General features: G+C 45.7%; 1 protein-coding gene across 5 annotated transcripts in view; it reads left to right on the top strand.

Annotated features, from left to right (window-relative positions):
* LOC106648579 (epidermal growth factor receptor) overlaps nucleotides 1–14,948 on the top strand; it is a 166,342-nt gene extending 151,394 nt beyond the window's left edge. For 3 of the 5 annotated variants that reach the window (XM_014365562.1, XM_014365558.2, XM_014365557.2), the window contains 4 exons: nucleotides 7,798–9,198; nucleotides 9,281–9,410; nucleotides 9,495–12,223; nucleotides 12,310–14,948. In XM_014365562.1, coding sequence (XP_014221048.1) covers nucleotides 7,798–9,198; nucleotides 9,281–9,410; nucleotides 9,495–12,223; nucleotides 12,310–12,638 — 4,589 coding nt within the window. In that variant the 3' untranslated portion in view covers nucleotides 12,639–14,948. The remainder of the gene's footprint in view (nucleotides 1–7,797; nucleotides 9,199–9,280; nucleotides 9,411–9,494; nucleotides 12,224–12,309) is intronic. The other 2 variants (XM_014365560.2, XM_014365559.2) reach the window with 2 other exon arrangements.
* The last annotated feature ends 681 nt before the right edge of the window (nucleotides 14,949–15,629 follow it).

Here is a 15,629-nt window from a genome sequence, read left to right as displayed (position 1 = left end):
TCGGCTCGCGCTCGCGTTATTACCCGGTGTTTCTTTCAATTACTCGCCAGAAAAACTCGCGTACCGCGTACAGCACACTTTTTCGAACGAAAAAAAGCACGCGTACTTACACGTGCTCCATCCTCTATCTGAAGCGTATATTCAATTTTCTACCTCTTTCTCCTTTCTCGCGGTGCGAGATGATTTTTTATTATCATCCCCGCGTCTCTGATTTACTAAGCGGACACGAGAAAGTTCGCTAAGGCGATCCCTACCTAACAGACCTTCGATCCTCATCGTGTGGAATTTCGAGCGAGCGAGAGTTGATAATCGCACAGTCGTGCTCCGGAGTCGCTCGAGGCGCAACGCACGAAAGAACAACAGAGCAAGAGAGAGAAAAAAAAATATTCAACGCGAGATGGACGAAGGGGCGAAGTGCGGGATAAGAAAATGATGGAGTAAAAACGAGGCGCACGCAGCAGTCTCTTTTTTTGGCGTAAAATGCGTATACAGTACCCGCGTGATATTTCAGCAACGCACTCTCAGAAAAACGTAACGCACGAGATCGGATTTGTTCAAAAAAATAAAAAGCAGAGAGAGACCGAGAAAAAAGTTATGCGCTTACGTGTAGTACACACATTTTAAACAGTCATCCTTGAAGGATCGCTCGAGCTGCTGCAGCATAATATATAAGTGCAATCGCGCGCGTCCTTGAAGTCGCCAACGCGCGCGACCGATAATCATTGGCTGACTTATAAGCGCGAAGTAATAATATATAAACTCTCTGCCGCGGCCGGAGAGAATATGGCATATTTGCGTGACTCGTCGCAATAATATAATACGTACGTATGTGTGTGCACGATCCAACGACTTATTTGAGAAAACGGGAAAAATTCGAGTCCGAAGGGCTGCGTACACACACACAAGTATGTACATACTTTGATTATTGCGCGACGCGTTATCGACTTTAATAAATTACATAGCATAGGCGCCCGTCGATCAGACGTAGACGACGATGACTTTTTCCCGCAGGAATTCGAAAAAAATAAAGATCGAATAAAGAGACCAATAAAAATCGCGCGTGAAATAGATTAAGGAATCGACTGGCTCTGGCGTGAGACCAATAAACTACACTCCGGTTTAATTGACGATCGAGCTTGTGACCGTTATATACACACGTTACAAATATACCTTTTTTCCATAGTCACAATTTTTAATTTCAATTTTACGATCTTTGGGTACTGGGAGAAAGAAAGAAAAAAAGAAAAAAATCAGAGTCGCGATTCGCTTATATTATATTTCTCTCGAATCGGTCGTGTTCGAAGCTCGCACACTCATGCCCGTGATACATACACGGGTATGCGTTATACACATCATCTTCTTCGCGTCCATCTTCTTAGCACCAGTTGGAACGTTACTGTTTTTTTTCTTAATTTTTTCATCCTCGTATAATATGGGCAGAGAAAGAGAGAGAGAGAGAGGCCGATGGTTATTTCGCACCTATAGGCCTCGCGTAGTCTCTCATTTGAGGCCGCGCTCGAAACCCTCTCTAAGATTTGGAGCCCACATTAGATGCCGCGTACACATACACACACACGTGAGGAGGGCCCCTACGGTCGCCTCGAGGGTATTATATGATTTGCGTAGGTTTTAAAGCTCGCGCTCGCATACACGTATATAGCGTATACGTACGAGAGTTGGCGCGAAGACACGACGTATGTAATTTTTTTTCACTCTCTCTCTCTCTCTTTCTCATCTTCTTTTCTCATTGGGGTGCTGCTGGCCGCGAATTATATGGGTGCCAATGTATCGAGTTTTAAAAAATTTCTGCAGTCGGTTATATTATTGCGACCCGAGAGATATGTACTTTCGAACCGAAAAATAGACCTCGAGAGAGAAATAACTCGTCTCGCTGCGAGTTTATATACCGAGAAAAGCCGTATACACTACAATAATATGCAAAAATATCAAATTTCTATTCATTATGTTCTGTCTAAGAGCAGCACACATAATGGTATTGTCTTCTTTCTGCGCGTTCTTTCTTCGGCATATTAGTCAATATATATTATATATGTGTGAATACCTATCCTACCTACTACTATGGCGGGTAGAGAGAAGAAAAAATATTATTTTTTATACATACCCAGTAGAGAGAAAAAGAAAGAGAGAACCGAGCGTGAGGCGACTCCACCTTCGTGACCGTAACCGTACTCACGTGTAGCGGAGGCCATTTAGGCGCATTTACAAAACCATAATATGCGCGCGGAGCACAAGACCCTCGCGGCGTATCGATGTTTACGAGTCTAAAAGGATGCGCTCCTCTCGCGAGAGGAAGGATAATACTTATGATATTGCGCGCTGCAGCCGTAATGGCCCTCCATACCAGCTGAAAGCTGCTGCGCGCGGCCTATGTGCCGCAGCAGAAACGAGACGACCGACGTAAGAGCTAAAAAGAAAGAACAAAAAAATTATCGTTTCGCGCCCACTTTTTGGCGGTGCGAATAGGCGCGCGAGTGTAAAGAAAAAAAAACAAGAGAGAGAGAAAGGTTTATACGTCGTGCGAGCGCGTAAATATCGACTTTTACGATTTTCGAGCCGCGCGCACTGAATCATCTGCCGCATTGTAAAAAATAAGAATTATGAATGAAGGAATGCCAAATCGATTTTATTAGGCCTCTCGCGCGCTGTGATCCTTTGAACGCCAAAGGTTTCGAAATGTATATCGAATTTTCCCTATATATAATAATGTATAAATTTTAACGAGCAGCAGCTTGAGAGACACGCGCGTATATAGAGCTATATACGCGTCAAAGTTACAAGAGAGATAGAAATTCCTCGTACTAGGTAGCTCGGAGAATCAATCAGACTCCGAGGCTGCTGCTGCTGCTCCTGCTCGGACGAGGCTCGTGCTTTACAAGAATTTTCTTTGTTTCTCGAATCGGCCGCTGCTGCTGCTGCTGTCTTCGCCCGGTGCACACATACATACGTATAATGTATACATGGCGCATAAAACCTTGTGGTTCTCGTTCGGAGAGTAAAACCCTTCGGTGTAAGTAATATCGCGAACGACGGACAGTTTGAGGGATATATACGGCCCTCGTTAAAACGCAGCGGCAGCAGCAGCACAACGGTATAACACGTATATAGAAAGATCGTTTTAGTGAAAAATCGGGGCGCACTCGCGCGCGCGATGCTGCCCCCTTTTATTATATAAAAAGAGCTCCTCGATGCGATCAGCAGCAGCAGCAGAGTACAGAGTACAAAGTGTAAATTGCTTCTCGCGCTGCAAAAGTTATCGAGGCCCGGGCGTAATTATACGACACTCGTACACACACGCAGGAGCCCCGATCTCTTCGCGTTTATACTTCGATACGTAATTTTAAGGCACCAAGAGTGTGTCTGCGTCGATCGCCGGGGTAATGAGCGTTAATATACGTATATGTACAGGTACACGAAAGTTCTTGTGTATTGCGCGCGGCGAAATAAATTCGACGTTTCGCACATTAGAAATACGTTTATGCGTAATATTAGCATAAAAAAGCAATGCTCGTGTCTCTATACGCGCGCGAGGCTATAAAATAATTTCTCTCTCTCTGTACAGCTAGTAGTAGCACCGCGTATAGAAGACGCGAACCTCGAAAATTTCGACGCCGTCTGTATACCTGAGCAACTATACTACGGTATATAACTATCTTATATACGTATGTATGCGAAACGGATGTGTCGCGCTCGTAAGAAAAAAGGAGAGAGAGAGAGTTGCTCAATCGTCGTTGAATTTTTTTTTTTAAATAGCCAATAAACATACAAATAGGCCGGATGTAGGTTGAGTAAACATTGCTATTCAATAATTTCGCTGCTATACGTATACTTATATCATTGTATCAAAAATTAATCAACGAGATGATAAATCACCGGCGAGGAAAAACGCGAGGCAGAAAAATCAATGCAGCGCACAAACTAGAAGACACGGCGTAATGAACGCGCGCCTATATCTGTGACCTATGAACGCGTACATACGTATGTGTGTGTAGAGGATATGCAAACGTATTTTACACACGCTCAGCCGCGCGGACGATCTCCTGCAGGCGACAAGTTTCTTAATGGCCTCTTGCTCTCTGCAGCGCCGCGAGATCGTCTCGTTATCGTGCATAGCATACACGTATTATACCATCGGGGGTCATGCGAATGTTGTTGCACCGACGATATAGTACCTTTGCTCGCAGTATTTATATAGCACCAACGAGACTTTGTTCTCGTTCTCTTCTAATACGTATTAAGCGGCGAGTGCCGATTATCGCGTGGTCTGTATGAGCCGCGGCGACTGTCATTACGCACGAGAAAGCAAATTAGAGTCGAGAGGATTGATTTATATTTTTGTTTTCCTTTCTTTTTCACGCGACGACGACCAACTGTATATTTAATAAAAATGCGTGGCTTATATATATTTTATATCCATACGACTTCCTTTCCGTATGTGATATATACGACTAGCTGTGAAAGTCACACTATTAATTGACCGATAATGTGACTACGTCTTACAGACATAGTATAAAAATATGATTATTCATAGAGGCGATTCCTTTCAATAAAAAAAATAAATAAAAAAAAGGTCGCGCAGAAATGAAAAAGTCATTCGCCCACTTATTTTGCGCGTTCGCTAGCTTACACACAGCTATATAATAGTTCGCACGTTGGTGTGTGTATGTTTTTGTACCTGTACGCGTCTCTCTCTATTTGAGCGCGCGCGTGTATATATATCTTCTTTCTTGCTCTCGTGGGTGGATCCCGCGTGCGTAGATATACCTAAAGTTTCCATTGCCTTTATCTCGCTTTATCTGTATATATATCCAGCCTCGTGCGCACACATGGCTTTCTCCCATGTGTATATATGCGAGAGGCTCTTTCTCGTTATATTATATATGTGTGTGTGTGTGCAGGACTCGCCTCGACTATATATACGCACTTTATAGTCGGAGCTTGTTTGCCATAGGTCAAGACGCACGCGCGGCCTCTCCTGCGTTGGCTATATGGATGCCTTTTTTTGTTCTTCGTCTACTATATACAAGCGCAGAGCTATATAACATAGACGTTTGACCGGAAGTGCAAGGCAAATCCTTCGCTCTTTTGCTCTCTCTCCCTCCTTTTTTTCCAGCCGATGGATGAATGATTATGCGATATGATGGATGACTTTATACACACGAGCTTCGTGTGTATATGTTCCTACGATCTACATCGCAATCCTTTCCATTCGCGTTTATGTGAACTAGCTCTCTCTAGGTGCGTTTCGCACGTACCGTAGAATTATTTTTAATTCCTCGATTTTTTTCAGAATAAACAATATATTAATTCTTCTAATAGAATTTTATCAACTTGGTTTTGCTCCGTTCGCGTCAAACTTCGAAATTTCAAAATACGAAAAAACCAGGGAAGAGCATATAGAGCTGTGTTCGCTATATTTTGAATAGTTGTGTCTTTGCACAGCGCGACAGTTTACGGCACTCGCGGCAAAATACCGCGAACCGGATAACACACCGAGAGGTCGTGCTTACCCTGCACGACGTAAACAACAAAACTAACAGCGGCTCTGTGCAATCGGCTCTTCGCCAGTTAACGCACGTATAGTTTAGTTCGCTCAATCATTGAGGGATTAGTTGTTGACGAATTGCCAAGCAAGAAATATGGAGCCGAGTGGTTTATTCAATTATGCTGTTAGGTAATTTCTCGTTTTATATGTTCGAAATCATAAAAAGAGAGCGAAACAAAATACTTGATTATATTGGAGTTATTTCAGAGTAAAAGAGTGGTTGTTTAATCGTGGCAACGATTTATTTAACTACGGCGTCAGGGTAAAAGAGGAGCCCAGCGATGAGTCGCTCACTGAAAATTACAGTGAAACAATTTACAAGACAACCGATCTTAAAAATATTCATCTCTTGCCGTTGCTTGAAGAAAATTCAGTAAGATCTAATTATCATTTGTAATTGGCGATGTAGGTTAGGTGTACTTATTACTGTGTCTAACCGTATAAAGTCCAAAGTTACAATAATCGAATTGAGGTTATGTTTAGGGCACAGTAATTAGGACTCTTACCCTACTTGTTTTAGTAAAGAAGATTCTCACTAAGCTTTAAATTTTCAACAGACCTATACTCTTCAAAAATGTCACTTGAATCACGAAAGTGAACTTGATCAAATGGAAATAGTTTATGAATCTGAAGACGTCAAACCCGACATTAATTTATTAGTTAACACAATTAAAGTAGAACCTACGGAGGAAGTGAAACAAGAAATTATTGGTGACGTTGTAGAAGAATCGAATCTAAATTTCGACGGTGAATTTGTCCAAAAGAAAAAAAGCATTCCAAATATGTTTAACAACAAACATAGACCCAAAAAACACTTGGGTGTAGTGCATAATGATCGGAAACCTTACTGTGTTCTTTGTGAAAAATTTTTTGCTCAAAAGTCTAGTCTGACAACCCATATCAATATGTTGCACAATGGTGTCACATACCTATGCCATACGTGCCAAAAGACATTCGCCAGAAAAGATTACCTCCAAAAGCACATAGACAAGGTGCACAATGGCATCATGTATGCTTGTGATAGGTGCCCCAAAATATTCTCAAGAAAGGATCATCTTCAAATCCACGTCGACGCGGTGCACAACAAAATCACTCATGCGTGTGATATTTGCGGAAAGAAATTCAGCCAGAAGCATCGACTCAAAAATCACATTATGTTGCTGCATATTGGTTTCGCTTATACATACGCGCATACATGCGATGTATGTCAAAAGACATTTACGAAAAAAAATTATCTTCGAAACCACATTGATTCCGTGCACAAAGGTGTAAGGCACGCGTGTGATATTTGTGGAAAGAAATTCGCACAAAAGTATACTCTAAAAACTCACGTAATTACCGTACATATACTATAATAGTAGTGTTACACTTGCATGCGACACGTGCGGATAAAATATATAATAATAATAATTTCATTTGTAATATTACCCTCATATTCTATCTCATATTGTTAAAACAATGTTCAAGTTTAAAATAAACTAATTTTTGAATAGAAACAAGGCGGATTTTTAATTGTAATTTTAAGAAATACCGAATCAGTTGATGCCGATTTCATTACGTCAGACACTGTTGTTTATCGTTTTGCGACTCACTCACGCTTACACTGAATCGCCTCAAAACTGTTTGCGCTATTTAGCGCATCAAATTTTTTTTTTTTTTTACATATAATCGGATTATACTCGTCGTTTCGGCAAAAAGAAGAAGAGAGAGAAAGAAAAGGAGCAGCTAAAGAAAGAAACCGCCCCACATCGATCACTGTCCCATCTCGTCGAAAATCCGATTGTCTCCTTCGGACAGACGCACTTATACATACATACAACTATCGCTGTGAGGTCTCCGAAATGCTAATTTATAATAGCCATCTCTCGGGTTGTTAAAGAGCTAAATACACCCTTAATCGCGAACCACATACATATGCAGCAGCATCCGAGAGAGGTGAGAGTTCGGAAGTCCGTTATTATGTCCGGCCGTAGATCAAGACAACGTATATACGATCGTATGCGCGTTATACGCCTACACATTTACCGGTTGCCTAATTAGCTGCGCACACGCGTACAAGTACGTACGTACACATCCATACAGTCCGAGCAAAAGCTTAATGAGATATATTATATTATACCCTACACACATTACATAATAGTTGGCTCTAAATCTCAAAATTGTTATTGTCTCTCTCTCCTCCGATAATAAGCATCCTCATACTAACTGTTATTGTTTTTGTCTTGTGTTCGCAGTATGCATCGGCACGAACGGCCGCCTGTCGGTGCCGTCGAACAAGCAGCACCACTACCGCAACCTGCGCGACCGCTACACCAACTGCACCTACGTCGACGGCAATCTCGAGATCACCTGGCTCCAGAGCCCCGAGTACGATCTCAGCTTTCTCCAGCACATACGCGAGGTCACGGGCTACGTCCTGATCTCGCACGTCGACGTGCCCCGCGTCGTATTGCCCCGCCTCCAAATCATTCGGGGTCGCACCCTCTTCCGCGTCGAGATACAGAAGCAGGAGTTCGCCCTCATAGTCATGAACAGTCAGATGTTCAATCTGGAGATGCCGGCGTTGCGCGACATCTTGAACGGCAGCGTCGGGGTCATACAGAACTACAATCTGTGCCACATCAAGACCATAAACTGGGACGAGATCATCACCGGGCCCGGTCGCAAGTACAACTACAAGTTCAACTTCACGACGCCCGAGCGATCCTGCTCGGAGTGCGACAAGAGCTGCGAGCAGGGCTGCTGGGGCGACGGCCCCGAGAACTGTCAGCGCTTCTCCAAGACCAACTGCTCGCCCCAGTGCTGGCAGGGACGCTGCTTCGGGCCCAATCCGCGCGAGTGCTGCCATCTGTTCTGCGCCGGTGGCTGCGTCGGTCCCAAACAGTCCGACTGTCTGGCCTGCAAGAACTTCTACGACGACGGCGTCTGCACCCAGGAGTGCCCGCCCATGCAGAAGTACAACCCCACGACCTACTCGTGGGAGGTGAACCCCGACGGCAAGTACGCCTACGGCGCCACCTGCGTGAGGAAGTGCCCGGAGCATCTACTCAAGGACAACGGCGCCTGCGTGCGATCCTGTCCGCCCAAGAAGAAGGCGCTCAACGGCGAGTGCGTGCCGTGCGAGGGCTCCTGTCCCAAGACCTGCCAGGGCGACCAGACCGTGCACTCGGGCAACATCGACAGCTTCAAGGACTGCACGATAATCGAGGGCTCGATCAGCATATTCGATCACACGTTCAAGGGCTACCAGCAGATATTCTCCAACAACGGCTCGTTCGGCTCGCGCTTCGAGCCCATGCACCCCGACCGCCTCGAGGTCTTCAGCACGCTCAAAGAGATCACGGGCTATCTCAATATCCAGGGCGACGACAAGAATTTCAAAAATCTCTCGTACTTCAGGAATTTGGAGGTGATAGGGGGTCGCGCGCTGACCGAGTACTTCTCCAGTTTGTACATAGTGAAGACGTCGCTGGTGTCGCTGCAGCTGAGCTCGCTGAGGAAGATCAATTCGGGCTCGGTGGCGATACTGGAGAACAAGGATCTGTGCTACGCCGGCACCATCAACTGGGACAAGATCAGAAAGTCGCCGGAGCACGAGAGCCTGCTGGCCAACAACAAGAATCAGACCGAGTGCAGTGAGTATTAATTTATATTTAACTAATAATTATTGATTCAAAGTCTTGGAGCTGTGTAACTTATTAATTCGATCTCTTACAGTCAAAGAGGGCTTGGTATGCGACGAGCAATGTTCCGAGGAAGGCTGCTGGGGTCCCGGAGCGCACCAGTGTCTGTCCTGCAAGAATTTCATGCTCAACAACAATTGCGTCAAAAACTGTAACTCCCCAGGGTAAGCATTTTTTTTTTAACTATTAACACATCCTCAAATTTCGAATAAGTAAAGAAAATTAATCGATCGTTCGTTCATTCGCAGAATCTATCAAGCCGACAGCAAGAACTGCATGCCGTGCCACGAGGAGTGCAACGGCACGTGCACGGGGCCATCGGCCGAGCACTGCGTCAGCTGCAAGCACGTGCGAGACGGCCCGTTCTGCGTCAAGGAGTGTCCCTCCTCGAAGTACAACGAGGGCGGCGTCTGCAAACCCTGCCACGAGAACTGCGTGGGTGGCTGCGAGGGCCCCGAGAACAACATCGGCCCGAACGGCTGCCACAGCTGCGACAAGGCCATCATGTCGTCCAACAGCGAGGCCCAGCTGCCCGAGGGCTGCCTGCCTAAGAAGGAGGTCTGCCCGGACGGCTACTTCCGCGAGTGGGTGAGCTCGCAGGAACAAGGCGCTCTCAAGCCACTGGCTGGCAAGGAGATCTGCCGCATGTGCCATCAGGGCTGCGCCAAGTGCACCGGCTACGGCACCCACGAGACGGTCTGCCTCGAGTGCGTCAAGTACAAGCGCGGCCATCACTGCGAGCTCGAGTGCCCGGCGGACTACTACGTCGAGTCCGGCACCCAGAACTGCCTGGCCTGTCACGCCGAGTGCCTCGGCTGCCACGGACCCGACAGCACCGACTGCACCAAGTGCCGCAACTTCAAGGTCTTCCTCGACAGCGACAGCAGCAGCAGCAACGATCTGAGCCAGGACAACAGCACCCTGTTCAACTGCACCAAGGCCTGCCCGCCCGAGTTCCCGCACAAGAACTTCCCCGTGAACGAGGGCGAGATCTACTGCTCGCAGGAGCGAGCGTTCGCCTTCGATACCGAGCTGCAACCGGCTATCCTCGGCGGCGTCGGGATCTTCGTCATCATCTTTCTGGCCTTCGCCGGCCTGATGATGTATCAGTGGCGGCTCCGTGCCAAGGCCAAGGAGAACACCGTGAAGATGACCATGGCCATGACCGGGTTGGACGACAACGAGCCGCTGAGGCCGACCGGGGTGAAACCCAATCTCGCCAAGCTGCGCATCATCAAGGAGGAGGAGATGCGCAAGGGCGGCAAGCTCGGCTTCGGCGCCTTCGGTAACGTCTACAAGGGCGTCTGGGTGCCCGAGGGCGAGAACGTCAAGATACCCGTGGCCATCAAGGTCCTACACGAGGACACGAGCGGCGCCAACACCAGCAAGGAGTTCCTCGACGAGGCCTACATCATGGCCTCGGTGGAGCATCCGAATCTGCTGCAGCTCCTGGCCGTCTGCATGACCTCGCAGATGATGCTCGTGACTCAGCTGATGCCCCTCGGCAACCTGCTCGACTTCGTGCGCACGAACAAGGACAAGATCGGCTCCAAGCCCATGCTCAACTGGTGCACGCAGATAGCTCGGGGCATGGCCTACCTCGAGGAGCGCCGCCTGGTGCATCGCGACCTGGCAGCGCGCAACGTACTGGTCCAGACGGGCAACTGCGTCAAGATCACCGACTTCGGTCTGGCCAAGCTCCTCGACATCAACGAGGAGCAGTACAAAGCCGCGGGCGGTAAGATGCCGATCAAGTGGTTAGCCCTCGAGTGCATACAGCACCGGATCTTCACCCACAAGTCCGACGTGTGGGCCTTCGGCGTGACGATCTGGGAGGTGCTTACGTACGGCGGTAGGCCCTACGAGAGCGTCTCGGCGCGCAACGTGCCCGAGCTGCTGGAGAAGGGCGAGCGACTGCCCCAGCCGGCCATCTGCACCATCGACGTCTACATGATCATGATCAAGTGCTGGATGCTGGACGCCGAGTCGAGGCCGAGCTTCAGGGAGCTCGCCGAGGAGTTCGCCAAGATGTCGCGCGACCCCGGCCGATATCTCGCGATCAAGGGCGACAAGTACATGAGGCTGCCGGCGTACACGATGCAGGACGAGAAGGAGATAATCAAAAATCTGGCCTCGTCCATGGACGGGCCCGAGGCGCTGGTCGACGCGGACGAGTACCTGCAGCCCAAGTGTCGGGCGCCGTTGCCGCCCAATCTGCTGTCCAACAGCACGTCGGCCGGCTCGGGCTCGCCACCTGCGACCCCCATCAAGACGTGCTGGCCCAACGGCGTGTCGCTCACGGGCGGCAGCACCAACACCATGATGGACTCGCCCACGCCCATGCAGAACCAGCAGAACTGGGACCGCGAGCTGCTGAGGTACGGCACGGCCGTGCTCATGCAGCAGCAGGCCCAGGCCCAGGCCCAACAGCAGCAGCTGGCGGCGGCGGTGGCTGCTGGCTCGACCAACGGCTCGATCGTCGCCGGTGTCAGCAGCGCCAACCCGAGCGTCACGAATACCCTGCAGAGGTCGCACTACGGCCGGCCGAACGGCCACTGCCACCAGGGCAGCGGCGTCAACGGCTTGTCGGGTGCGGCGGCGGGTCAGCAGGTCAACGGCGGCGGCGTCGGCTCGTCGGCCATCTCGGAGAACGGCAGCACGCGTTACTGCTCCGATCCGCTCAAGATGGTCAGAGGTGAGTGTCTCGTCGATTTTTACCCCACGTCGACGACGTCCAGTCGTCTGTGCGTCAACAACAGCGAGTACACGTTGTCGTATCATTTATCAGACTGTGACGTGACAGATGACGGCTTCGCTGCGGAAGCCGCGGTGCAGCAGCATCACCAGCAGCAGGCTTCCGTGGGCGGCGTCAAGCTGGATCTGCCGATCGACGAGGACGACTACCTCATGCCGTCGCCCGCGTTGCCCACCACCAAGACCCAGTACATGGATCTGATCAGCGAGGTCACTTCAGCCGGTAAGTCGACATTTTTTTATTTACTTTTCGATGTAGTTATCTTGGAAAATCAGAGGCTCATGAATTTTTTTTTTGTTGTTTCGCAGAATCACTAGCCAAGCGTCTGAACAACGGCTACCGCAAGTATCCGGACTTCCTCAATCTGCCGGGCAAGACGTCGCTCGACAATCCCGAGTACATAATGTCGCAGGACGAGCCGCCGTTGACGCCCCAGCCGCTGGGCATACCGACGTCGCCCAAGGACCTCGAGAAGGTCCTGGCCAACGGGGCCTTCGCAGGCATCAACGGCCAGCAGATCAAGCAACGAGGAGCCAACGAGGAGGAGTCCGACCACGAGTATTACAACGACTTCGATCGATTCGAGCGCGAGCTCCAGCCGCTCAAGCCGCTGAGAAAGAACGAGACGACCGTTTAAAGAGACTTGTTATACGAAAGAATATATTTATTATACATACGCACAAGCAAAGTGTGACCCGCCGCGCGAAGAAGGTGGCCCACACTTTGGATCTCGAATTTATCTAATTAGAATTGTATAAACGCGTTGTGTACAGAGAGAAAGAAAGGAGAGAATTAGCGCACACGGACACGAATGAAAAAAAAAAAAACGGTGCGATTATTATTAACTCGTAAGAATTGTACAGCTGTATAGAGATAAGTAAGTTGTTTCCTAATCTAATTGTTTTCTAATCGAAACTATATATTATGATGTAAGTTGTAATTTTTTCCTCCTCCCCCGATTGTATCGTTGTCGATCGAACAATAACGCGCGCGCGCCCCTTACAATGCGATACACAAACGACTCTGTGTATCTCGCGATGTAAAAGTGATGTTTGTGTGTGTCTGGTGGTGTTTGTTTGTGCTGTCTATGCGAGCGCGCGCGAGGGTGTCGACCAAACTGCTTTCCCTTAAGACGGAAATGAATTTTACGAATCTTTTGTGCTTTAAAGACAGAGAGAGATGACACTGAATCGGTTTGACGACGCCCTATATTATACGATAGCGCAATTTGAGCGATTCAAAAATTGCCGCTGGCCTATACATGTATTACGTGAAAAACGAAAAAAGAATAATTTACTGTACTTAGATCTTCCTTGAGTAAAACCGAGCGTGACTTGTTGATTGTGATTATGTAACGATATAATGCATATAACGTGTGAAAGGACGAATATGAGTAAGAGAATGTTGGGTTAAACCTTGACTCGAAGAAGCAACAAAAAAATTATAAATATATATTTATAAAAAATGTTATGAATAAAAGCCTCGATCGTGCGATCGCATCGATACGACTGTTAAAAAAATGAAATTGATTTAAAAGATATATGAAAATCGATGTGTCGCTCGTTATCCCGGCTCTACACAATGAACTTTAGTGCAAATGGTATATACTTTTTTATATAAATTCTTAATGTGCCATTTTTTACGTGGCTTGTATATATGTGTAATTTACAAATCGTAGATCGTAATATAAATTCTCATCTACTATGAACAAACTTTATAAATTGTGTATAAATTTAGATTATAGATTGAATTAAAGTCATTGTTTTTTTTTACAAAATTACGTGTAAGTAAGAGAATATATTATGATTAAATATATCTCACAAGTAGAATGACAAATAATTTTTGCGATGCTTTTTTTTTCTTCTTATTTTTCCAATTACTTTTTTTTTTTAATTATGCTAATATTTTTCGGTTAAACGAAGTCGAAATTTCGTTATAACACCGATAAACTGTGATAGAAAGATTTTATCATTGAAAGAACGAACCATTGAATTAATCAATTCGATGTACAATTTTTTTAGACGTACCGTATCGGAAATAGATCATCAATCGAAGAGCGCTTACGAATCATTGTAATCAAAACCGTCGAAACCAGGTAAACGATTGTTCAGGACCAAAAAGTAGCGCTGACAAGTCGTTTTTACGACGAAAAAGAGATAATCAAAATTTTTGATGGGCAGCATTTCTACTTAAATTTTTAAAACTGCTTCTTTTGTACGTGAGAAAATTCAATCGCACAAAGTTTAACTATATTTGTACAATGGGTGACTAACTAACATGAATTCTGCCGTTCGTTGCATTGACTATATCAACAGAACTTGAATTGTACATGAACTACGTAGACTATATGAAAACTGTTCAATAATTATACAATAGACGAAAAAGTACTTGAATCAACTAGTTTTATCAACTAGCGGAAAATTAATTTATACAGATAAGAGCGTAATTTATAAAATTTATACACAACGTAACTTTACAAGGCCTACAAAGGTGCCATTTTGTACAGAAAATTGAAGAAAAGTGTGTCAAACGAATCATTGACAATAAAGGCGTTTTTATAATCGAGTGAATTTTCAAAGCTGGCGCGTGTTGGAAAAATATTTTTTATTGTAATTTTATTAAATTGTTATGAAAGTAATATATTTATTAATCAGATTTATTATAAAATCAAATCATGACATCGAAAAAAAAATGAGCAAATTGTACATATATTATTTTTGAAGGACACCAACGCGCAAAAGAACATAACGTTAAGTCAATATTTATAATATTGTGCATATTATCGACTAAGTGTTACTAATTATTATTATTGTATTTTGGTATAAATTTTAAGATTACGTTTTATTTCTCGACCCTATACATGACTACTACTTTTTATTGTGTACATCGTGTAAGTTTGTAAAATACGCGAATGAAATATCATGCCTCCAACAACAACAAAAAAGAGCAATAACGGATCGACCAATTAATATAACTAAGGAAAATACGTATTTTTCGAATACAGGCCACCGCCGATGTGATAAAAGTTTCTTTTCTCTCTCCGACGAAAGCAAAAGCCGAGAGATTTTGTAAAATATAGAAAATCTGCAACGAAACATTTGTCACGTAGTCGGTCGAGTGGCTCAGCATATAGCTTTTATAGATCTTTATTATTGTATATCTTTATAAATATATTATTATATCAACCCAAAAGTATAGATAATAAAAAAAAACAACAAAAAGTCAACAATTCATAAATGAATGTATAGCTCTTGTGTCATTCATCCTCACACAACATAATATAACGCTATAGCATCGTGTCTGCGCGCGTGACGCTTATTAGCAACTTATATACGCTCCGAGAGATACGCGCGGAGACTTAATTCGTCGAAGAGAAGCTCGAGCTCGAAGTCATAATCGCGAAAAAAATTCAAACAAAGACGCATTCTGCTGAGTCAATAGCCGGCTCGTTTCTCTTCTCATCGATGATTGATTCGAAAATAAAAAGGTCTCGAATGGTCGCGATATTATAAGCAAGGAAACGAGAGATACGACGATTATCGGCGTAATATATTATAAAATATATATAACACACAGCAGAGCACGCGCGCTCGTGTACAAACAATCGCATAACAATTACATCGACGTT

Source organism: Trichogramma pretiosum, unplaced genomic scaffold (assembly GCF_000599845.2).
Source record: "Trichogramma pretiosum strain Unisexual culture from Peru unplaced genomic scaffold, Tpre_2.0 scaffold10, whole genome shotgun sequence".
Taxonomy (NCBI): Eukaryota; Metazoa; Arthropoda; class Insecta; order Hymenoptera; family Trichogrammatidae; genus Trichogramma; species Trichogramma pretiosum.
Note: the sequence above shows the minus strand (reverse complement) of the source record. Positions and strands in the feature narration are given on the sequence as shown.